The following is a 26,666-nucleotide window of genomic DNA, read 5'->3' on the forward strand; positions in this document are numbered from 1 at the left end:
CAACTTTATAGTCAGTCAAATGTTATAGATGCTCCGTAATCTTTGTTAATTTACCGGCCGAATTACCAGAGCGCAGATTACTTTATGCAGATTTAACAATTGATAGAAAACTTTACTACGAATTTAATCCTGAACAGATATCTAAAGTACAGTTTCTTTTAGTTTGAAAAGTTACTGATAGAAAAATGTATCAGCTGCTTTTTTAGTTACAGTGTGTCATAATTCACGTATTAAAATTGCAAAAGTATTAAAATACATTTGTTTTCAAGGTTCAAAACCAGCTTTAATAGTTGCTGTTACTGAGTTGACTTGTGACCTTATGTTCTATTTTTACTGTTTCCTTCCTCTGTCTTGGGAAAAGTGACAAAAAATTTTACAAAAATGCTGGTAACAAGGTTGTAAAACAATACTTGAAAACTGTGTGCACCTATTTGTAATATAAGAGTTCACAAATTGAAGTTGCTGGGAAGTTTCAAAGTTTTTTCTTGTTGGCTTTTTTAAAGTAAACTTTTTTTGTTTGCTAATTGAAGGAAAAAAATCAAATCCTATGCTAAAATTGTAGAATAAGTTTGTCGTTTAAAATCCAAATGCGAGCTGAATTAAAATTTTTTTTTTCTAAACCCGAAGTTTATTTTAACCGCGAAAACGTTATTTCATATTAAGGAATTTTTCACGAAAGTGTTATAAAGGTGTAAATTCTATAAAATTGACCGCCAGGCGTATGTTTATAGGATTATATATTTCTAAGGTTACAAACTTTTGTGTTAACCAGTATATTTATAAGATAAGCTTGTTTATTTTGGTTGTGAACTTTAGAAGGACTCAGATAGTGACATATGTACTGTTAGCTCGCATATTGGTTAGTTAACAAAGATCAAGATTAACATTCACCATTGTGTTTAAGTATGGGTAGCAGCCTGTATTCAGTAAACCAGAGGCTATTTATTGTTTGATAAATTGGGTTAGATTTTCCAAAGGATGATCTTAAAGTTATTTTTTTTACTACTTGTTCATTTTTGTATTGTGTTGAGAGGCTTGTAGCATTTTAAAGGTTCAAGTATAATTTTCACAAACCTTTTGAATGAAGTAGAAAAGAAAAAAAAAACTCCACATCTTTCACAGTTTGGATGGATAATTTGGATAATTTCAATGTTGTATTAATACAATCAATATTGATTGAGGAGCATAAATATGCATAATTGGTAAGTTACAGTAGAATTAAATATAATTACCCAGTTTTGCCTACAAATTTTTATTGCTGCAGTTAGTATATGTTAGTATGTTTTTCCATTTCTTACATGAGTTAGATGCTGTTAATTTATATATAAATTGGTAAATTTGAAATTGCTGCATCTTTTATAACTAAGGACAAAAACATTACAGCAATTAATTTTCTTAAAACATTGTTTTTTATATATCTACAGTTGGTTTCATAAAGTTTTTCTTTTTTAAATTCAATATGTTAATCTTATTTGTTAAATTTTCCTTTCATGATCTATTCAATATATGAATAGAACAGCATAAAATATTATGTTTTATGCTTCTAAAACATAATATTTTATGCTTCTAAAAAGCATAAAATATTAAGCAGCGTCTGTAGTTTGTAATTCATGTCACTCACATGACATTACTTTTTATGATAATATGTTCTATTCTCTGATAGCTGGTGTAGACACCCTTGTTTAGTTCAAATATATACTTTATAGTTTAAACATTAGTTTAGTGTGTAACTTCAGCTTGCATTCTGATTTAACAATCCTTTGGTTTATTTGGGGTGGAAAACCCATAGTTAAAGGTATTTTTACTGGTTGCTCTGAGTTTAAAACGCATTAAAAACTCTTTATATTTTAGTTGGTATTCCAAAGGTTTGCTTCTTTGTTGTTAAAGAAAATCCCATTTAACCTTAATCTCCCATTGAAAATAAATACATGAAACAACTTCATTTAAAAAAAATTAAACTATTTTATTATAGTGTTATGGTGTTTATCATTTTCTCCTTAAATTGTTGCTGAGATTGAATTTTTTATTTTATTTAGTACTTGCAAAATTAGAACTATCCATGTGAGCAACGTTTAAAATGAAAATGGTCTTAAGTTTTTTTTTTGAAAAGTTTCTTTAAACACATGAAATTGTACAAATTGTTTAAAAAACAAAATAATCAAAAAAAAAAAAAAAAAAGTTGTAATAATTTAAAAAATTCCTATTCAAAGTTGCTTATTGTTATGGTCAACTACACATTTCAGTAACTGGCCTCCATAATCAGGGTGATCAGGGTTTCTTTTGTACCTGGCCCATGCTATAAAAACCACAAAAAGCTTTACTTTGGCCAATTTTTCAATATACTTTGTTTCCGTTAATTCTGTTAATTGTCATCTTATTAAATTTTGAAACTTCAATAGTCAATTATAAGAATAGAATATAAAGCTAATAATAGAATAAAGCAATAACAAGATTAGTATATAAAGATTCTGTTGTCACCTTTTAAAGAGGCTTTTAGTGCCATACCTTAGGTCCCAGTACACAAACTAAAGAGCTGATTTTTTTGAATGGTATAGTCAAAAAAAATATCTAAGGAGTTATTGATATTTTTTACATGAAAAGTGAAAAAAAATTATAACAGGACTTGAAGTGCAACCAGTTGTGCAAAATCTTATAAAACTTTAAATGTGTTTTGTCCCATAGGTCATTTTCTTGGTCCTCAAAACTGAGTTTGAGATCAGATTTAGTTAGTTGAGATCAAATTTGGTCTAGCAAGGTCATTTGTAAACCAAAACCTATTTTTAAAATTTCAAAGCTAAAAGTCTATAATAAGTATGTTTAAGGAAGTAAATTTTAAAAAATCTTACATAAACTATATCATGTTACTTTTAAATTAGCTAAACTTCAGCACTAGAAACGTTAATATTTTTCTAATGTTATTCTGCACCAGTTAGGCTGCACATAGTCATCTGCAAAAATACTTTGGAAATTATTTTTCAGTTGTATCATCAGTTTGTGTGCCGTGTATTTTTAATTTAATTTGAAATTTGTGCGTGGGTTCATTGCTAAGTAATTCAAGCCATTATTTATTTTTCAATGTTTCAGTTGTTCTGATTATTGTCTTTGTAAAACAGATGTTACAATAAATTGAAAGAAAATTGTGGCAAGTAAAATTATTTAGTATTAGATGAAAAGGAAAGTATGCAAAAGTATTATAAAATGAATGGTAATCTTGAAGATTTTAGTAAGCATTTGGATAGCAAGTGCCATATAATATTGTATATTTAATATAATTTTTATATAATTTTGTATAAAATAGAAAGAAAGGTTTAATCAAATAAATAAACATAGGAAAGCATTAAAAGCAGCAACTATAGAATCATTTCAAAAGTTTTATAACAATGACAAGCACAGCAGAATAATGTCTGACATAGAAGCTGTTAGAATTAGAAAAAATGTTTATATGTAAAAGAGACAATTTCTAAGCAGCCTTAATGTACTTCTTAATGCATTTAAATTAAAACATCCAGTCACAAGAAGAAGAAGAAAAAAAAAAATTGAAATACCTAATCACAAAATTTGGGTTTCCTTAGCCCAAAATGGCATGTTCTTGTGGGACATTCTGGTACCAATACTGTTGATGCTTTACTCACAAAATAAATTTACAATGTTTTGATAAACCTTTTGGCATTTTCTGTTGATTAATTGATTTTCTGTTGGCACATGATGTTTATATTGTCCATGTATTACAAATTGTTATTATAAATTATATCAAAATATTTTATAGATATGATCACATATTTCACTATTGTTGATAACAATTCCATTTTGCACCACAATCCACATCCTGGCATCCAAAAGATCAAGTATGGATGAAACAGATATGATAAATTATTGCTAAAAATATTGCTAAAATAGTTGTAATAATTCAATAACTTGCCTGTATGTATGATAATGACTAGTTTGTTGGAAAATGTGAATGAAGAAAGCAGTATATTAATATTGCATTCATACATCCCCAGTTTAGTGATAAATGTATCATACCTATAAATCATCCTCTAGCCATTACTACACCTCCAAGCACCTCTACCATGTGATAATATACATTAAGTTAAATAAGATAATATACATTAAAGGTAGGAGACATTTGATAACAGAAAATTAGATGTTTGTAAGAGGAATAATTTCCATGTGATGTAGCAAAATATATCATTTGAGAGGAAAAAAACAGAGTCACCCAGAGCACAAAACTACAGCAGCTTAGTTCATGTTAATTACTGTCATAAAACACATTTATTTTAGATAAATAAACATTAAGTGTTTGGTCAGTATTTTAAAAACATTGAGTTCATATCTCATTATCACATTTGTGAAGGTGCAGATAGATGCGAATGTTTCTAACCAAGTATTTTCTTCTTTGTTTTACTGAAGTAAGTTAAAAGTAAGGTTTCGCAGTTCAATTTAAACAGCTAAACTTTTGAAATAACTTTAAAATATTATTCAATATATCTTATTTAGTTTAAAGTTGTCAATTTTTTATTTAACTAATGTTTAGATTTCTATTATATATGACCATATTTAAAAGTACTATTGCTAAAAGTTTATTACAGTAAACTCCCGGTTATTCAAACTGGCACTTATTTGAATTTCCTGCTTATATGAAACAATTTTCCTTCCCTGTGAATTTTTCTTAAACTAACAAACTTAGTTATTCTAAATTTTCGTTATTTGAAATAAATTCTTATTCCTTTAGGAGGTTCAAATAACTGGGAGTTTACTGTACTTTCTAAAGTTATAAATAGCACCATCATTGTTTATGAAACAGAAACCTTCTAAAGTTACCTGGTAAAAAAAAAAAATGAAAACCTGGCGGTTTTGCTTCTTTAGAAAGTCATGCATGAACCTGCTAAATCGTGATAAAATTTACTTTTGCTAATACCATGATAATGTTAGATTTTAAAGGTTTTTAAATGAACCCCAAGTGAAAAATTTAAATTTTTTTCATGAAGGGTTCATTTTAAAACCTTTAAAAATTAAGTTTAAATATTTTCTAAAATTTCTAAATAATTCAAAATATTTTGCATAATTTAATCAACAAATTTTATGAAATTAGATTGCCCTATAAGAAACCCTTAAGTTATAAATTGGGACATTTAAAATGTGAGTATCTTATGAACTATTTTAAATTTAGTGTCCAAATTGCTCTAGGTAAATTATTGAGTTCAAATGTACAGATTTCAACAAAATCAGAGGTGTTATCAAATATTCTCACTGAGTTGATATGGAAAATATACCTAAATGTAAAGTTTTAATCCTGTGTTTGGAGTTATTTGATTTAACTCTGTTACACTTGAATATTAAAATTTATTAAAATTTAAAGAGAAAGCACTTTATAGTTATTATTTTTGTTACTATTATTGTTATCACTGGGTTGGAAACTTCAAAATCCGTTTTTCTGAAGTTTTGTTTCAACTGTTTTTTAGTTTTATCATTTTGATTAAAACTTGTGTGATTGTGATTAATGTGTGTATGTGATTAATGGAGAAAGCCATGATTATAGTTATATGTTTTATATGTTTAGTTTAGGGCTGATTGATGCTTCTAGTCACAGCAGTAGTTGACAGGTATTTTTTAATCATTTTGAATATATTTCTACCAACTTATTTTTGACGACAGTTTTCAATTATTGTTTATTTTTATTGTGTTTTGTTTATATATTTATTGTGTTTTCTTGTTTTTCTTTACATCTTCGAAAAAATTTTGAGATTTAATTTCAACTTAATAATTTCAGATTTTGTATTTGTAGAGAAAATTAATGATAATATGGTAAATATTTGTAAATAAAAAACAAGAAAATTCAAATTCAATTTAATGTTGCTTCTTATGAGAGTTCATATGAGTTAAAAGATTTTTAAATTACTTAATTGACATCAAACTATCAACTTTCATAGTTACAAACTAATTCATAGTAAATTGACTAAATGATACATAAACATAAATTACGTTAATTACATAAATTACATTTCATAAGTTGTAAATAACATGTACTTGTTGACTCCAAATGACAAAAAATATAATAAATTGTTTTGGTTAAATAAATTTCATTGTATAAGTTGCAAATGTAGACTCTAAACAAAGTTATAAAACTTTTTGTTAACAAAGAAGAGATGTAAGTTAATTGAATAATAAAATTGTTTCTTTTGCACTGAAAATGTTTGTCTTAGTTTATGCAAATTTTGTTATTATGTGAGTTTAGTTTGTATAAAACTGCAAACTGTAAAAACACTGCAATTTACTAAAAGGTAGAAATGAAAATGGTTTTTATTTATATAATTGTTTTTATTTATATAATTGTTAAGTGTTTTATTGTCATCAAATTCTATTGAATCAAAAAAACGTCAGTAATAGAAAAGTATCATATGGAAAGCTTGTTTAATGCTTTACAAATTTTTAACTTTAAAACCGCTCTTCAAGTATGTATATGTGAATGTAATATAATGAAACTTTGTTGCTGTCATATTTTGCTAGAAAAGGTACTTGTATGAGTCAACTTTTCTTGCAAAATATGACAGTTTTGGATTTTTAGCAAATATATAGTTTTTGAAGTGTAAACTTTCTAAATGTCTATAAAAATTAGATAAATTTGTAAAATTCATGAAGTTTTGTTTTCATGAAAATTTATTTTTTTCTTAAATGGTTTTTCCCCCTTATATTGTTATTGTAAGCTTCATATATTTTTAAGTGACTCATGTATCATTTACAGAGCAATTCCACGACCGTCACAGCGTGACAACCGTCTTTTTTTTTGTCTTTAGCCTTCAATATTTTATTATTAAATAGATATAAAAAGAATTCTTTTTGCTATTTTGTTAGCTCATAAAAGGTGCTACAAAAAACAAGAAAAAAAATTAGGGTGGATATATTAGCCTCTTATTCATGCGAGAAAATATAAAACGTCACAGCGTGACCAAAATTCTCTCATTACTTTTTAGTTTTTAGATCAACATTGCGATTCAGCTAATATAGATGAACTGAATTATTAACTTGGTATTAAACAAAAAGTTTAGACATACCTCTTACAAGTTTTATAGCTAAATAACATTTAATTAAATTTCAAACAGGTGCACCTTTAATTAACTAGTGGTAAACGTCACAGCGTGACCAGACACATTTGGGTAATTATAAACCAGGTAAATGGGCTGTTTTTAATAAATTTAAAACTAAGTAGAGAAGTATTAGACAAATATATAATTACATCTTCATAAAAATAGTTCTTACATAGTAATCTTCTGAACACGCCCATACTATATCAGTGTCAAATCGCGTCCATATTATATTGCTGTCATATATACAAAGTTTTAAAGTTTTTTGGTGATTTTGTCTAAAGACGTAAGTTGTTTCACTAAATATTTGGCACTTGAATAGGGTCGCATTTCTATTTTCCCATTATTGTTTTGAATTAGGTGCGCTGCAAATATTCCTGGTTTTGCTGGTGCTTTTGTAAATAACTCATCAAGTTTAAATTTTTTTATTTTATTTATAATATCTTCCATAGAAACAAAATAGATATTGAAATTAGTCTCATTTTTAACAGCTTCATGAAAAATAATGGCATCAGTTATCATACATTTTCTCTGGATTATTTTTTGCGTTGCTATTCTTTCAACAGCCCCACCAATAGCATCTACTGGTCCTTTCTCATGAGAAGCGGCAAAAAAGTTCCAGAATAATTATAAATCATGCTGTTCTTCCAACCAGGGTATTGCTGATGCAATAAAATGATTTTTAAATTGATTACTTGGCCCGTCTGTCCAAATCTGTAGTATTTTAACACTTGATTCAATATGCTTAGATAATAAACTATGAACAAATACAAGAATAGATTCTTTTAAATAGCTTAAATCATCTAAAACTATGGCAGCTGATGAGCATGAATTTTGGTACCAAAATACAGCAGTAAAGACAGTAACTTGCTTTTTGTACCAATGTGCTGACTGCACTTCATCTTGCCACAAAGTTGAAAAATTTTCAGCAAAATCCACTTCAAGAACGGCTGTGTCTAGATTACTTTGAAGTTGGATCTTATGATCACGATATGTAATTGATTGTTTCTGTTTAATAAAGTAATGCCAAAGAAATGAAGGTAAAGATTTTGAAAAGGTGCTATAAAGATCATCAGCTCTTCCCTTTTTTTCAATTTTTTTAATATATTCCTTTCCATAACCTTCTGCAACTTTTTCTGATTGGTACCATGTAATGCATTTATTCTTGTCAATTTCATTCAAAAGAAATAGATTATGAAGCTTTGCAGCATCTTTACATGTTGTACACATATTATTATACCAAATGTCTTTTTCACTATCACATACAATGCTTAAAGGAAATTTATGTGAATACAATGGAAAATTTGAATCAAACTTGTGCAAGGCTTCAAGGATAAGAATTATATTTTGATGCTGTTGACAACAACAAACGTTTCTTGACATTAAACTAGACAAAAGCACATGTGGTGGGCGTAAATTAGCAAACTTTGATTTTCGGACTGATTCTTCAGGATAATTACTTTTAAAAACAGCATAAGCTTCATTAACATTCAACATACAAATGACATTTTTGCACAGTTTCTTTCTTGTTCTTTAATCTCACCACAGTGGTGTCTCTTTTACCGGGTGCTTGACGAGATATATCATCATGCTGGTAAAAATCAAGAACCAATTTTACATTTAAAGCATCTAATGCATTTTTACTAAGTATTTTTTCTGGGCTTGGGATTTCATTACCTTTTGTTAAAAGTTTTTGCAACTTTAGCCCTCTTTCTGGGTGATTTTGGTAGTGCTGACTCGGCTCTCTTAACAGCTTTTCCAAGAGTGCTTGCAGATTTGTAAGGGGGTGATGTAACAGCTACAGATTTTGATTCTGCTATTTTTTGTCTGCTTTTTCTCTTTTGCTGCCTTTCTTTTTCTTGCTCAGCCTCCAAATTAGCGAGTCTTCTTTCTTTTCTTTTTTGTGATTCTTTTTCTTTAACTTTTTTGCCAAACTTTTCTAACTGCCTTTCACGATATTTCTTTTTGACGCTCAGCATGAGTAAGAGGCATGTTAAACCCTTGAAAGATTAAAAAAAAAGGCAACACATTAGTTATGGAGATGCACGTATTACATCTAAGGCTCAATGGAGTTACAGTTATCCTTTAGAGAGGCTCTATGCATCTCAAAAGAGAGCCTCAAGGATAGCTAAGCATTCATCCTCCAAATGTTGCCTATGTAAAACATACCTATAATTTGTAGTTTTTGTAGATAATGTAAAAGAAAGTAAGCTGCTCAATAATATGGGTCCTTAAAGTCGATAAAAACTCAATTTTGGTTTCAGTTTAGCAGTTTTAAATTTTGTTTTAAATGTTGTTAAAAAATTGTCACGCCGTGACATAAAAAGATTCTAAAAATAACTTGAGCTAATTATTTTTTAAAACATGTTAGTATTTTTTTAGATGTACTAGATTGAGTTCTCATTGCGCTGCATTTTTGAAACCCTAAGTTTTACTGGTAGTCTTAGAAATAAAACAATTGGTACCCTAATTGTCACAGCGTGACATGTCACACCGTGACAATAGTGGTAATAGGATTTGATTAAAACAAATGGTATTCTGAATTCGTCTGGCAATAAGTATGTTTTTATCATAAGTAGGAATGATTAGTGCAGCTAAAAACCTGATTGCAATAAGTAAGACATTTTTTGAATTTTTTATAGGTTCTATTTAACTTTGGTGATTAAAAATGAATTAAATTATTGTAAAAATGCCTACTTTTACCTTCTGTTTCAGCCCATGTTATTTTTTATAATAGCGACATACTATAATAAGCTATATATTTTTTGAAAGAGGAGAAGTAGAGCTTTCTACTGATATAGTATTATCCATATTGGGTTGGTTTAATTTTATCATTTTTTGTGAGACAGTCGTGAAATTGCTCTATATTAAAATTTTCACTTCATGCCAAACCATAATTGATCTGCTATTAATTTAACCAAATTACTTTTGGCTGCAGTTTCTTCCCAATTTGATATGGTTTGTTTACTTTTCATATATGTTAACTAAATGTAGAAGATGAAGTGCAAGGTTAACCTGCAGAAATGCACACACTCAAGTTCATTTGAACATCAACACTTTTTGTATAACTATGATAATCACAATCAAATTAACTTGAGCAATTTCTTGTTTTTATTGTAAATATTACACTAAAATTTTTATTCTAACAAAAACGTAGTTCATTTTTAAAAAAAACCTTTTTCAGTCTCTTTTTTTTTTTTTTGAAAAAATCATTATGAGGTTAATAAAGTTATTTTAATTTAAAAAGATCGTCTTCAATCAAATTGCTTCTATGAAGCATAAAGAAAATATTTAATAAACTATAACCTACATATGACTAACAATACCTCTGGTTTTTTTTTTATTTTTATTCGAATTGAAACTATTTCTAGCCAATAAAATGTTTGAATTTATAACGTTTTTTTGGTGGTAATTCTACATTAGGGTGGGATGAGATTTTTTTTTTCTTCCTTTTGGGTCCTAACAATTCTTCTTTTTTTTAAAAAACAATTCCTTTTGCCGTTTTTGATCACTTATATTTTTTTGCAGCAGATAAACTCATAAAATAAAGTTGAATTTTTAGATCCAGATTTTGGGTGGGTTAGTATCTTGTTAAGTATTAAAGTGTAGTAATAAGTTGTACTAAGTATAAAAATGCAGTAATAAATTATAAAACTGGAAAAAATTGTTTAATATCATTAGGGTTGGGTTAGAAAAAACAGTTTTAAAAAAAAATTTGACACTTGCCCCAGATTCTTATTTTCTTATACACTTTACTCTTCTCATATATCACTAATTTTTTAAGTTACATAATATATTAAAGATATTATTTTTGTATAAGCAGCTCAACTTTGTATTTAACAAAAAAAATCCATACCTTGTTTTATCAAATCAAAAGAAATAATCCATTTCCAAAACAAATGTTGAATTTTTGATTGAGTTGTTTTGTCATCCCTTTATAAATTTGTCATATATATATATATATATATATATATATATATATATATATATATATATATATATATATATATATATATATATATATATATATATATATATATATATACACTGCAGGCCAAAAGTTTCCGGACACTTGATATTTTTTATATAAAAAGCTAAAATCTATCCTGTATCATTAAATTAATCAATAATATTAATTTATAATACTTAAACTTACTAATTTTAAGTGTTTATGTAAGTTTGAGGTCAGTAATTAGGTATTACTGGCCTCAAACTTACATAAATAAGTTTGTTTTTTTAATTGCTTATTTTAACTTGATATATAGCATTTCATTACTCTTAAGAGTTTGGTCTTGTTAAAGTTATTTATTTGTTGAAACATGAAGGAAATATTTATAATATAATGATATCCGACTAAAATGATTAAGAATATTTAGTTTTGTTTAGTTTTCATTTGGTATTAATGACGGTTGCATAAAAAAATCTTCAAAAAAATTTTAAAATTTTATAATTCGACTATTTAATTAAAAATATGGGTAAAAAACCTTCTTTAACGGTTGCAAAACGTTCTGAAATAATTACATTACATAAAGAAAGATATTCAGTTCAAAAGAAAAAATGATCCCAGAGTGTTTAGTGCCGACAATCAAGCATGGTGGTGGGTCAGTTATGGTATGGGGATGTTTTTCTTCAGCTGGTGTAGGTAACCTAGTTAAAATTGAGGGTATTATGAAAAAAGAACAATATAAAATAATTCTAGAAAACAATGCTATACCTTCTGGCTTAAGAACTATTGGTCGTGGTTTTGTTTTTATGCAGGACAATGACCCTAAACACACCTCAAAATTATGTAAGAATTATATAAAGGAACAAGAGGATAATGGTGCCCTCAAAATCATGACCTCGCCAGCCCAATCACCAGATTTGAACCCAATAGAGTTACTGTGGGAAGAATTGGACAGAAAGGTCAGACAAAAATGCCCAATATCCAAAGAGTACCTGTGGCAAATATTAGAAGAATCCTGGTTATCAATTACACCCGAAATAATAAATAAATTAATAAATAGGATGCCACGGATCGCAAAAAAAGTGATAAAAACTCGTGGGTTATTTTTTGACGAAAAGACAGTGTAATAAGAATAGTATTCTTAGTATTTTTTTTATTTCATTTTTTGGCTTTTTTTTTTCTTAAATAGTAACTATATGTATCTTTAAAAAAATAAATATGATATTTGAATTTTATTGAAATAATTATGGGAGTTTGAATTAAAAAATTAAACAAAATCCAAGTGTCCGGAAACTTTTGGCCTGCAGTGTATATATATGTATTGTATTTGCCAAAATAATTATTTAAGTATTTTTCTTTCAGGGAATTGTATTGCAATCAAGATGCTTTGTAAACTGTTATACTTGCTCAACATAGACTCACTACTTCAGCTAAATGGAGTGTCAGAATCTCTATATGAAAATATAAATTCATTTATTGGCGCTTAGGTACCTTTCTTTAAACCATTTAAACATAAACCTTTGTTTTTGTCATTAGCAATTTAAGTGCTTTTTTTTATGATGTACTTTTTTATGATATCATGTTCTTGTGAGCATCATCTTCCCATCAATTGGTTGTTGGCTGTACAAATTTTTGTTCTAATTGAAAATATTTGTAGCCAATGAAATGTTTGAATTTATAACGTTTTTTTGGTGGTAATTCCACATTAGGGTGGGGTGAGATTTTTTTTTTCCTCCTTATGAGTCCTAAAAGTTGTGTATAGTTGTCAATAGTAATACAATCAAGTGTGAGAATGTTTGTTATAGATTTAGGAGTCCCTACTTTAATTCCTATTTAGACCCTTTTTCTGAAAATCATTTTTAAAAATTTTGGAGGAGTTTGCCATAATGTTTTAGCTAGTTAAAGTCAGTGCAAGCAGCTGTCTTATGTTATAAATTTCTTAAAATAACATTTTATTGCATTTTAATTTTAGTATGCTTGACTGTCTGATAAATTTATGTGTTCTCCTATTTAAAAAATTAAAATTTAACTTTCAAACTAATATTTAACTCTGTTTAAAATTTTAGCTTATATAAGAGCAGTTTTTAGTATTGTGCATTGGTTTTTACTGTTTTTCATGCTCCAATGGTTAGAGATGTTCCTATTGCTATTTTCAAGTGTATAATGTCATTAAGAATAAATTCATTTAATAATATATTTGAAAATCCTTGCAGTATACCAAAGAACATGCTACCAACCAAGGCTTATGCTTTTTGAATGTATCTATATCAGAAAGAATTCACCTGGTATATCAGCTCATTTAATTATTAAAACACCAGCTTCAAATATTATATCTGTTTGGGAAAAAGCTGGTGGCTACCAACTATTACCTTGAACAATGTTTATATCAAGCCATCCAAAAAAAATAGGTAGATTCTGCGCAGAGTCTTCTAAGATATTCAAATGAAAAAAGATTGTCAGCCATATACAGAAGTTCTAAGCAGTCTTTAGAGGAAGTGTTTGAAACATGTCCTTGCAAATGTTTTGATAAGAAAAACAGAGATCAGAAACTATTTAAATTCAAAGTTTCATTATTAGAATTGGATTTTTGGATCAAAAAGGTTTAAGGAATATGATTATTGGTAATAATGATTATTGGTAATAATGATTATTGGTAATAAAAATTTTACAGAAAGTCCAAATACTGCATCTTGTTAAAAATAGTATTAGTGCGGCATCAGTTACCACTTTCTTTGATGATAAAATGTCAAAGTAGAGAAGTTTATATACCAACAGAATTTTCAAGTGAAGATGATAGAGAATCATTATCATCATTTGATAAAAGTACAAAACTGTCACCAAACAGTTTAGTATTATTTTATTTACTTTTAATTACTCTAATCAAATTTGCAGAATATTCAAAGCAAACAGAGCTCAAACCCTACTGATGCAATGCCATTAGATTTTGTCATTTCTGTCGCTCCAGTACTTCAAACTGACATGCTATTGATAAAAACACTTCAGCATCATCATCATCATCATCATCATCATCATCATCATCATCATCATCATCATCATCATCATCAACAACATCATCATCATCATCATCATCATCATCATCATCATCATCATCATCATCATCATCATCATCATCAAAAACACTCCAGCATCATTATCATCTTCAAAGCAGAAGCAATTGACTATCCCTTTTCTTTAATTGGTCTGTGACTGCCCTGGACTCTCAGACAGATCTGCTGTAGAACTAAATTTGTGCCAAATAAAGAAACGTATTGGTATATATCTCAAAGATCATAGCTATCTTTCATTTAGGCATGCTTGTTAATTTGTCAAAAGGACATGAAAATAGTCTCTGCTGATAATATCTTAGAGAAACAAAACTTAAAAGACAAGATTTTTGGAAAAATAAAAAGATTGAAACATGAGAAGATTATTACTTGTATTGGATTTGACGTGAAAGTTGATGAAGAGTAAAGAAGTATCTTTATTTTTAAGTGCAATTTCTGACACAAACAACAAAATTAGAAAGCAAACAGTTGAAATTATAATTGCTGCAAGAAAGAGCGCTTCTTTAAGCTTAAACATAATCAGATCATTTTGTTGTCCCTACAAATTAAGTTTTCAAGCTGACAACTACATGTCTATAATAGGCTGGAATATTGAAATTAGCTCCTCCTCCTCTGACCTTAGTGAATTCCTGATGATCAGTTTACATCAACAACTGTTTTAGACTTCCCCTGTCATAGCAAAGGGGTAGAAAGAGCTGTCAAAGATGTTACTAGTGTTTCTAGAAAGGTCTACACATAACAGACATCAAAGGTTAATATCTATGCAAAAATTGAACCCTAAAAAAAAGGGACACTTTTTATAAATAAGTTCTGTATGTTGCAGTAAAAAATTTCATAAAAAAAAGGTAATTTGTGTTGTTTCTTAAAAGTAAAGTTGGGAACCCTAAATTTTACTCAATCACTATCAAATTTTAAAGGCATGTTTTTTTGGGGAAAGTGACAACTTTTAGGACCCATAACAAAGTATAATTCCAAAAAAACTCATTTTTCACCCCACTATATTCTGCATCAATTATTATCTTTAAATAAGTCTCAAACTGTTTATATAGAAATAGTCTTGCATGAGATGCAAAAGATCAAAGCAGAAAGCAAACTTAAAAAAAAAGAAACATTTTATTATATCGTCACTTAAAATAACAAAAGATGATATTAACAAAAGAACTTCAAATATTTTACAGCTCCCATCTTCATATTAACTCAAGTCAAGTAGCTTTCATCTTCGCATTATTTTTAAAACTGCCATCTCTCTGCCCGAAAGGTTTTATGTGAGGGGCTTTATCTATTGGTATACCTTCTTTGTTGATGTGAACTTTGTTATTTGGAAGTTTTCAGTGTCATTTCTGCACAGCAGTGAACCTTATAGACTGGAATTACATCTTTGATGATGCAAATCATTAAGCTTATTGTATTGCACTTTTTGATGCTCTCAATCTGAGCTGACTTCTCAACTCTTAACTTACTGTCTTCTGTGAAGAATAGAAAAAAAATTTTTTTTTTTGAATATTATTAACCATTAATATGTCAATATTCAATAATAAAACGGAACTCTACGAAATCTCTACGAAGATTGTTTTGAGAGAAGCAAGTTCCGCTTGTTATTATTTTAACTCAAAATTCTTGAAATATTTGAATCTCTTCACATTAACTTTCATCTAAGTTTTGGATCTTTTCTTTTTTTTAGAGTTTACATCGACACCAAACTTTATCTATATACTCTCAAAGAATCATGAAAGATTTGTATTCCGTAAGTTAACTCCATACTCTTAGTGCAGCAGATAGATCTAATATTATGCTCCGCTGATTGACTCCATCTTGAGTTTAAATTCAACGAAGTATTGTTCGATAGAAGAAGTTCAATGACTAAAAATATTTTATGGAATTTTTGATGTTGCATTTTGTGCATGTTATACATTATTAAAAGTAGCCTAACTAAAACTCGTATGTCATTTATGAACAAAAATAAATTAAAAAACTAAATTTTACGTAATTAATCATTTATTAATCTCGGTTGAACGCTAGAACATCAAGTGAGAAAACGACTGCTTTAAACTAAGCTCTTTCAGACATCTTTTATCATACTGATTAAAAAAATAATTATACTATAAATAATCTATTAGCTTTTCGCAAGTTATGACTAGTTATTGATTTCTCGTTTGCCAATCAAAGTTCTGTATTTCTGAAGTTTACAATAAATGGTGAAGCTGTTTAAAATGTTAAAAACAAAATTATTATATTCGGTGTTAAACAATATAAAACAAAATAGGTGATATATTCAAAAACTACATTTTTAAATAGTAAAGTTGTTGGTTATTGTACAGTAGATGTCTCTAAATTTAAATTTAGCACAACTAACACTTGGTCAAGTGGCCACTGTTATACCGAATTACATTTAAATAATAAAGCAAATTACGTTTATAAATAATAATGGCCTATTATCCAGATTTCTTGAAGTTTTAAAATTCAATCAGATGATTGATGACTATATTAAAAGCTGTCCATTCAACTGCTGAGATGTTAAGATACATTTAATGGGAGCCAAGTTCATGAATGCAATTAGCAAAATCTTTATTCAAACTATATCCGGGAGCATGATTTATGAACATGCAAACCCCGGGGGTAAGTTCGCAAAACTTTAAAAATCTTTTGGTAGAACTTTTTTCTCTTTTTTTTGCATGTCCATAGTTATGAGCTTTAAATTATTCGAGTGTTCTCAACAAGTGCAGCCTCGGATTTGTTCTGCAAACTACATATGTTTACAAGTTTAAGACTCAAAACTTGAGTCTTAAACTTGTAAACATATGTATTGAATTAGTTTGAAGAAGGTCGAGATTTGCATTGACGTTCTCATAAAGTGGTGATCAAAAGAATAGAAACAAGAAATTTCGACAAACAATTTTTTGAGATTAATTTTTTAATTGGATAAGTTAATTTTATTGAATTTATCTAAATTTATTATAAACTTGTATTATTCAGTAATATGAATATCCGGTTTTTTTTATCACTTTGGCACACCTTATAGGCATCAAATCTACCAGTTTGTGTACAGTTTAAACTGGTATAGAATACCAATCGTCCTTTACCATTTCCATAATTCTTCTTTGTTTTTTCTGCTGGAATGTCCAATTATCTTCTTTTAATGTTCCAACTAGTATTTCTTTTGACATAATTCCCTCAATTCTGTTAAAGGGATCGGCTCCATACCATGAAAACCAAACCCCATGTCATAATATTTTCACTACACTGTACTTTACATTTTTTGTTTACCCTGGATTATTTTCCTGGTTTTTAGAGCGTCTAACATACTTTTTGCCATCAGATCCAAATATGTTTTACTTCGATTTGTCGCTCAACAATATATTTTGCCGTTTTTCAAACGATCTTTACAGAAAATCAATCATTGCTTTTTGATGCTTTTCTTTTTAGACAATAAAGGGTTCTTTTTTGAAAAGCTACCCTTTAAACTATGTAGTTGACAATGGTGTTTCGCCTTTCTCTAAGATCATAACTATCTTTCGTTTTGCTTTTGATTTTTCTGGCGGTATTGGCTGATTTTTTTGGAAATATTTGTGATGACTCAATCTTGAAATAGTGTCATTTTTCTAGGACATTCACTTGATTTAATTTTACGCAATTATTTATACGTTAGAAAATATTGAATTGGATCGCGGAACGAAATTTATTACATCTAAATTAGTAAACTCCCAGCAATTTTTTTCCTCTTTTCGAATAACCATCCCTCTTTTTGAATAATCATCCCTCTTTTCGAATAATCATTCCTCTTTGATAACAGTATCGCTCACTACAAGTAACGTAAGAGAGCATTATTTGTATTTTACAACTTAATGAATAAAAGAGTGCTAAACATTACACACTAATATAACATTTATTAAAATATTTTGTATAATAAAGTATACTGAGGACGGCAAACACAACCTTAACCTTTTAGATTAAACCTTGCCCATTCCTAACCAAACTATCCACAAACCTTGCCCTTTCCTAACCAAGTGATCCCCAAACCATCAACCTCGATCCCAATCTACATAAACCTAGAGCCCAAACCTTCTCTAATCCCTTGCTTCATCATTTTATTTTTACTCACACAAATAAATAGTTGTAATAACATAACATCGCCGCCCTCACAATATTGAAAAACTTTTCTCTTTTCAGGTTCTTTCTCTAATCGAACATCACAGATGTGTATGCTTTCATAATCAGTGCTCTGGATAAATTATTTAACTTTTGATTCTCCGGATGACTTGCACAAATTTTCTCTTAAAAATGGAGCTACTTTTCTTACGATACATCAATTAAAGAGAACAAATGCAAGCTTAAGATTATTTCTTTGAGTGTAGTTTATAACATTTGGTTACTGATCAATCTTACTAACCTTAATCAAATTTACGGACCTTTAATAGCTAAACTTATACTAAAAGAGATTTTTCCACAATTCTCACTTTGATTCGTTTTACAGCCACTAACTCTTTCAAATTAATGTTTATTCCGCCTCACAAAGCTGAGAGATTAATCCTTAACTGAGAAAAAATAGATTTATGAGCTATATTTCTACCAACATCCAACTAAAAGAAATTCCTTGACATTTGCCGGTGGTTACATTTTAGAGTTGGTAAATGGTGGTTTAATTTTTGCGTCGCAACATCACAAAAATTACTCATACATATTGGATGCTCTTCTTGTTTCTCTAATGTGGGGTAGAAACATGAAGTGTCAATTGCTTCAATGCCAAAAGGATGTGACTTTTCAGGAATTTGGAGAAAAACAAAGTCAATTGGCCTCTTTGATTATAACAAGATAACGGGGGACTTTTTTTTTTTTTTTACTTGATGTTTTAGAGATTTTTAGAGTTCACGCCCAATCATGTATGCCAAATGTTAAAAACCAAAAATAATTCTGATAATGAATCAGAATAATTCCGTCATAGTCATGATTAAATGATATTTATTTAGAATTATAGAACTTTTGTATCTAGATACCTGTGTTTTGACAGTTATTTTGCTGAGCGAATTTAGTTTGCCTAAGCTTTTGCTTATGTTCAGATGAATAGAAAGTTTGGCAAACTAAAATGGAAAGACTCACACCACAACTACGTATGATTTCGGAACTAAATTTCTGCTATTTCGAAACGCTTTTTTGGTGAAAATCTCTCCAGTTTAGTTTTCCAAACCTGCTCATCTAAATATCATTTTCAAACAATAAATTTCCTCAAAAAGTTATTTGAAATGAAAATAAAAATTAAGAATCCAACTAAACATTTGTTACTTTAAAATCATATTCTATCAGACTTGAGAGATAAAACGAAAAGAAAAAAGTTGGTTGAGATTTTCTCTCTTAGAAATAAAAAACTCTGTTAACAGAAAGTTTACTAATAACAAATCGTATTAGAAAATACAACAAAAATTAGTTAATACAAAAATTAACTGATAATCAACAAAAACTGTTAAGAAAAATTAAAAAATTGCTTTTAAGCAATCCTGTAACTCTTCAATATGCTTATATACAATAAAATTTTCTTTTGTAAACAAAATCTAGTTAAAAATAAGCCAGAGCCTACTTTTTTAAAAATAAAAATATATATGCTACAATAAAAGTACATGTTCACGCATGCATCTTGAAAATATATATGCTTTAACAAAAGTACATGTTCACGCATGCATCTTAAATATGTGCTATAATCAAAGTACACATTCACGCATGCATCTTAAAAAGTTCAAGCAACCGTAACTTCAATCCCACCGATATAGTAAAACAACTCGTCTGTAAAATAAAACAAGCATAGAAGTATATCCTAAAAGTATGCAAAGACCACTAATAAAGTACTCAGCATTGCTCTTTGAATAAACCAACCCAATATAAAATACAGTCCATATAACTGAGGTTAGGTATGACGTAACAGCAACATAATATGCTTCATGGAAATGCTGATCAAAATCTCTGCACAGGATACCAAAAATATTGGTGATAAACAGAATAATAAATAAAGGTACATTATCAACTAGGACTGACATTGGATTGTGTGCATTTTTGCAAATAACAGCAAGATACGATCCATCATTTGATAGAATAAGGTCAGGAACAGGAATGCCCTCTAAATACCTGAGACTTGTATAACTTAATTGGGAAACTGTTAATGCCATTAATGTGCTAATTTGTGACTCTTTACTAATAAAAGGAAGAACTGTTGTTTGCTTGGTTTTAGTAAATATGCGATAAACCCTCACAATTTTCAGCAACAAAGCACCATATATGCACATGCAAGCAAAAGGAGGTATCATGCTTCTTGTAATGCACACTGAAGCTGAAGGATTTGCAAAGAAATAAAAAGGACAAGAAAACAGTATTATAACACCGCTTAGAATTGCAAACGAAAGTTCCAGACCAGATGCTTTGATTACCTCATTTTTACTGTACTTAACGTGAAGAACAACTAAGGATATTGCAATCAAAATGCCTAACAATGAAAAGCTGATAATAATAGGTACTTTCCAACCACCTTTAATTGAAAATAAAACCCGAGGCAGAGGATCACATTTATTTGTACTTAGGTTAGCTGTTTCGGTTGAACTGCAAGAAACACATTGGTTATTGATTATGACATGTTTTATTGGACATTTGACACATGTCCAACAACAGGATTTTAAGCTGGATGCATTCACATGCTGCTGGAAGTAACCAGGCTCACATGGAAGACTACAACGCCCATTTGATGCTTGCATACCTCTTCCAAAAAAAAGGTCATCAAGTTTAAATTTATGTCTTTCAGATAACACCCAAGCTCCGACAATTTTGTTTTCATAAGAGATAGTTGTTGTAGAACTTATAGGTTGTAAATTGTATATAGCATATGAAGAATTTTCACCAGTAAAATTTCTTGCATTGAAATTCTTTTCTAATGCATCACTAAGCAATCTGTAGATTTTGTTAGGAGAAAGTAACACTCGCTGAAAAAAAAAGAAATTAGGACAATCAGACTGACTTTCGTTGCACCCATAGTCTGCCATTACTTCATGCACAGTTTCAAAAAATGTATACATTGCATTAATAGCAAATTGAGGAAAAGGAGAGTAATAATAGCCATTTTCAGCACTTAAGTTTAGGTATGGTTGCATGCAAGTCTTGTTGAATGCTTGTCTCCTGGTTAAAGAAATATTAACCTCTAAATTACACTGGAAAACATCTTCATAATACAACAAAAAATTCTCGTCATCTATATTATTGTTAGGATTTTGTTGAAATACATATTCTTTAAAATCTAAATTTTCTTCAAGAAAGTACTCAATAGCTAAAGATCCTTGAGCTGTTTCCTCTAGCCCTTGAATGACATCAAATCGTGTAGAACTACCAAATACAAATAAAAGAATGAACCGCTTATTAAGATTCAGTATTTTGAGGACTTCTAAAACAATTCTTGAATGGTTATCATCAGTAAAAAGTACTATCACACTTAGGTGACTTAGTGAGTTAAGTCTTTTTAAATGCTGTAACAGACCAGCTGAAACATCCCAAATTGGTTCATCAGGAAGGACATAGTCACTTTCAATGCAACCATTGAAGCTTGATCGAAAGTGGTTTGACACAAGTTCAATTTCAACAATGTCTGATGTAATTAAAGAGAGATAGGAAAACTTCAGTTTTTCTACTAGGTCCAGTAAAACATTAAGTCGGGGTCTATCTGATCCACTGTTGAGAAGTCTGGTTGTACCAACATTTCTGATTTTTGAAACACTATTGAATGGGCTGGGATAAAAGTTTATAACTGGCCTTTCAAGAGTATAAAAATAGGTCTGTGCCATTTCAATAAATCGTGATGGTATTGCAGACATAAAAATATTAGCCCTAGATAAATCACAATCAAAACAAGGCCAAAGTTCTTTAAATAAGTCACTTAACAGAAATGTCTGGCCAAGTTGAATAACATTGTTTATACCCAAGGTTTGGTTGAACAGATAGAGTTTTGATGATGCAGTTGATGTATTCACTTTATTTGAAATATACTTTGCTGCAAGATACATCATGAAACCAGAGACACGGACTGGTTTTGAACCATTGTAGAGGTTAACAATAATATCAAACTTAAGATGACTTCCAGCTATATAAAAAAACACATTTCATTTTAATAGTTTAGCAGAAAACGTTTTTTTAGATATGACTACGTACATAGATGAATCAACTGTTTCTAATTTTAACTAAACAAACACAAATTCTTTCAAGGCAGATCATTCATACTTGCAAATGTTTTGTATGCAGGTTATTGAATTCTCTTCCTGCTTAGGTACCAGGTTTTAACTCTTGAAGTTGAAACTTGGTAAAACTTGAGAGATTTTAGACATGACAAACAAGTCATAAAAAAGTTATTTAGACCTAAAATTTAAAATATCACAGCCTTTATCTAATTTAAATGCTCCATACTTTCAGAGAGTTCACAGTGTATGAGTGCATTAACTTGTAAAAAAATATAAAAAACTATCATGAGAAATTAAAAGTAAAATTACTGTTAAAAGTCACAATTTTGAGGGCTAAATGTTTGGAAAAAATAATCTAATGATTTGATAATCTTTTTTAGTCAAATTTATGATTGGATGGTTGGATGCAAATGAAAAGTACAGTAAGAGACAAAGAAATCTTTCTAAACTTTTTGATGTAAACTTATCACATAAAATACATTAGCTGTAATGAATTACTTTTGTTATAGCAAAGACATTACTTATTGTTGTTAGTATAATTAAAATAAGCACCCACAATCCATTTTAACATAAAATTTTTTAAAATTATATTTAAAGCCACTGTTTTCATATGGCACACACAGCTTCAGCTAGTTTTTGCAAATAAAACAGTTTAATAAAGCAGCAAATTAACAGAAAAACTAGGAATCTTTTATTTTTTTGCTGGAAAAATATTATAAAACATTACTTGTATGGTTTATGAAAATCTTCAAAGTTTTCATTCAAGTTCAAGAAATCTAATTGGCATGACAATGAATATTTTCTTAAAAACTTTATTATTTAAACTATACAATTTATCTTTAATGGAAATGCAAAGCCTGACAATAAATCTTTTCTTAAAATAGAAAAAGCTTCTCTGTAAATAACTTGATTTTAGGCAAATAATTTTAAATAATATGAATTTTGTATTATATATTTTAAGCCTAAATATGGTAGCAAAACCAAACTAGATCACTTAAAAACACTAAAAGCTTATTTTTAAAAAATAGTTTTAAGATTGATATACTTTTAATTTTACAACCAAGTCTAAACCTCAGCCTAATGATAGTCATTTAAATTATATATTTCTGATGAGCAGTTTTAAGATGAAATAAGTTCTTCTTCCTAAGAACACATTTTATTTTCTACAAAACAAAACTTTATTTTACTTTTCTTGTTATTATTTATTAGGTTACAAAAGTTTTATAGCAGTTTGATAACTAAAATTCAAAAAAAAAAAAAAAAATTTTAGTAACAAGATGAAAAAAGATATACTATTATCAATAGTAACCCTGAACAAATTTTTAATCTTTAAAATATTATTGGCATCATTTACATATTTCAAAGGAAATTTATTAATTCATTTTATTTATCTATCAATTTAAGATTTGTTCAAGTATAAAAATTACTTGAATTCTTTTTTACAGCCAAGCCATTAAACAGCAATAGTTAGAGATTCACTTTGGTTTTGGGTTGCAGAAATCATTAAAAAAAATTTTTGAAGAAAATATTTTTGGGAAAAGAGGAAATTTATTACTGTTATATTCCATAATTTGAATTTGTACTCTGTATTTTGTTAACTACAGAAAGTTTAATTGACAATTTGAATGTTCTGATAAACTTTACTAGCCCTTGTAATTTGATAATTGTACGTAATTTAAATATTTTGATAAATCTTAATAAGTAATTACACAAAATATATTCATTTATAGCATGCAGTAGTAATGTCTTTAAATTACTTACTTGAGATATTAACACTGTTATCAGAAGCAACCTGTAGGAGCCATACAAAACCTAGAAAAAAAATTCTTTTAACTTTGCATCTGCTGTTCAAAATAACTTTTTGAAAGGTTAATAACTAATTGACTAATTAAACTTTCTTTTTGTTAAAACTTAGTTTACTTATTTTCAATCCCATCCAACAACATAAAACTCTCCTTAATAAAGAAAGACAAAAAGAAAAAAACAACCTAAAAAAAGCTAATCTTAATCTCTAATTTAACAACATAAATTGAAATTGCTCTCATCCAATATTTTTGATTTCTCTCTAAATTGATAATTACTTATGCATTATTAAATGTTGAGTTCATTAAATTTTTTATTTGAATATATGACTCTAAATTCAAGTTACTTGTGCATGAAGAAAAAAAAATTTTTTTTTATTTAAAACTTTAATCGATGTATCAAATTTTAAAAATTTCGTAGACGGTTATGAGAGAAAATGCTATTTAAATAGTAACAATTATAACCTTATAAACAATAGCGCAAGTACTTATTGATACAATAGATTGATATGCAACGGATTTAAATGGATAAGGCCATGTGGCATCCAGGAAGTTTGTCTTTTGAAAGTAAACAAATCATTTTTTATCAGAGAAAATCCAGAATATTTGGAGGATACTTTTAAAGTAAACAAAAAGAGAGAGAGAGATAAAAAAAAAAAATGAAGAGAAATAATTTTTACCTAAAAGAAATTGAAACTTGTTCATTTTGTTTGTACGTGGATTAGCACACCTCGTGAGCGTTAGAATTAAAAGACGCGTGACTATAAATTGTTAAAGGAGTACACTGATGACTACGGAGATAACGATATCAGCGAATTTATTTGATTGAAACATCTTGTTGTTTTTTAATAGAGATTAATGAGCGGTAACACGATTACCGGGAAAATTGTATTTAGGCGAATGTAATCAAAAACGTAACACTGATTTTTTTTTTGGCGCCAACTTTCTCCTAACTTAAAAATACTTTTCTTGGAATTGCGTTATTTTTTTCATAGACGTTTCGTTTTCTTATTATTGTATTTACTATGTATAAACCTATTGTGGTAAAATGTTTAGTATTAGAAGAAATAAAAGTTTTAATGTAACTAAAAAATCTTATTTTTTTATGATTTTTTCATTGGTATAGAAGCATTGTCCTCCTTTTGGTAAATACTCCTCTGCCCCCAGTTTTAACCTCTCTGCATTACTTGGTGAAGGCTATAGTTTTCTAGACATACCTAGCAGCCTCAGATGTTTTTGGACACGACTAAACAAGTTCACTTTGAACAAATATTTGACAAGTGACATGCTACTTTTCTGCGTATAAAATTTTTAGTTTCAGTTGTTTGCAGTCATGGAATGGGGCTTGCATGAAATCGTGTTGATGTAGTTGGTTTAAAAAATGTGGTATAGAAAGAGTTGATATCTTTCATACAACCGCTCGGAGTCACTTGTAATTTTGTGTATCTTACTGTAAAGTTATTCGAGGATACTGGTAGAACAATCGACCGTCAGAAATCCGGATTTTTAAAGATTCATCTTCAGATAGACTTCTGTCTATTGATGCCTTTTGTAGACAAATTTTTAACAAATAGCGCGCTGAAGCATTAACAAAAGGTAGTTCCATCTAGTTTTACAGTCTTTTATTTAAGCAACTATTTTCCGATTTGAAAAAAAAAAAAGTTATGACTATTTACTATTACTAATTCAAAATACTCAAAAAACTCAACTGAAGAAATTTTATTAAAAAAATATTCAATCAAATATCATTCTAAGATAAAAAAAAAAAAAATACGGAAACTGCAAGCTATTTTTTGTTATTTTGTTTTTTTTTTCATTGTAACCTTAAAAAAAAACCTATCCTGGTGTACCTTTTTTAATTCTTTACTGTCGTTAAAATTAATTTACCGTCTTTAAAATTTACAGTCGTTAAAATTTTTTTACTGTTTTAACGTTGGAATTTTGCTGTTATCGTTATTATTTGACTATTATTGTTTGTGGCGTTTATTTTTTTGGCGTTTTTTTAATTTACAATAAAATTACTTTTAAAGCAATTTAATATGAATAGTAAATTTATTTTAAAGATTTCTTTATATTAAAAAATAGTGTTATTTTTAAACTTAAAAGTAATTACATTAAAAAAAAAATCAAGTAAATTAGATCGAAGAACAAAAAAATAAAACTGGCTGCGAAAACTGGTCATAACATGTTTTTAAAAAGAAGTGTAGTGAGCAAGTATTATATTTAGCAAGATGAAGGCACTACAGCTGATGTAAAAAATTGGTTAAATGAAGTTGTAATTTACCATCAACTAACCCAAATAAATAGTTTTTTATTGCCTTTAACTGCATTACAAATGAAACCATGGCGTTCTAACTATTTCGATTTTGCTATATAATTGTAAAGAAGTTTAACTTTATATTAAAATAAATAATAAAACTTGTGCCTATCTATTACGGTAACATGCAAAATATTTTATATTTGTTGAACGTCTATTTTTTACGACTCAGCTAAAATATTTAAAACTAATATTTAAAACTAATATTTAAAACTAATATTTAAAACTAATATTTAAAACTAATATTTAAAACTAA

The 26,666-nt window shown here is 28.4% G+C and overlaps 1 protein-coding gene and 1 long non-coding RNA gene across 2 annotated transcripts; one reads left to right on the forward strand and one right to left on the reverse strand.

Annotated features, from left to right (window-relative positions):
* The first annotated feature begins 1,078 nt into the window (after positions 1 to 1,078).
* On the forward strand, positions 1,079 to 16,139 carry LOC149877235 (uncharacterized). Its single transcript, XR_016448081.1, has 4 exons — positions 1,079 to 1,202; positions 5,566 to 5,603; positions 12,391 to 12,515; positions 15,775 to 16,139. It is a non-coding gene; the product is annotated as an uncharacterized LOC149877235 (long non-coding RNA).
* Positions 16,140 to 19,420: 3,281 nt separating this feature from the next.
* Positions 19,421 to 24,886, reverse strand: LOC149877236 (metabotropic glutamate receptor 4-like). Its single transcript, XM_090074329.1, has 3 exons — positions 24,774 to 24,886; positions 24,053 to 24,103; positions 19,421 to 22,197 (listed from the first exon to the last, which is right to left on the reverse strand). The coding sequence occupies exons 1-3, from the start codon at positions 24,796 to 24,798 to the stop codon at positions 19,835 to 19,837; spliced, it is 2,439 nt and encodes an 812-aa protein (XP_089930455.1). The 5' UTR covers positions 24,799 to 24,886; the 3' UTR covers positions 19,421 to 19,834.
* Between the last annotated feature and the right edge of the window lie 1,780 nt (positions 24,887 to 26,666).

The sequence above is a fragment of the Hydra viridissima genome, unplaced genomic scaffold (genome assembly GCF_058129835.1).
Source record: "Hydra viridissima isolate aposymbiotic clone 2 unplaced genomic scaffold, HvirCarnegie_v1 scaffold_16, whole genome shotgun sequence".
Lineage (NCBI taxonomy): Eukaryota > Metazoa > Cnidaria > Hydrozoa > Anthoathecata > Hydridae > Hydra > Hydra viridissima.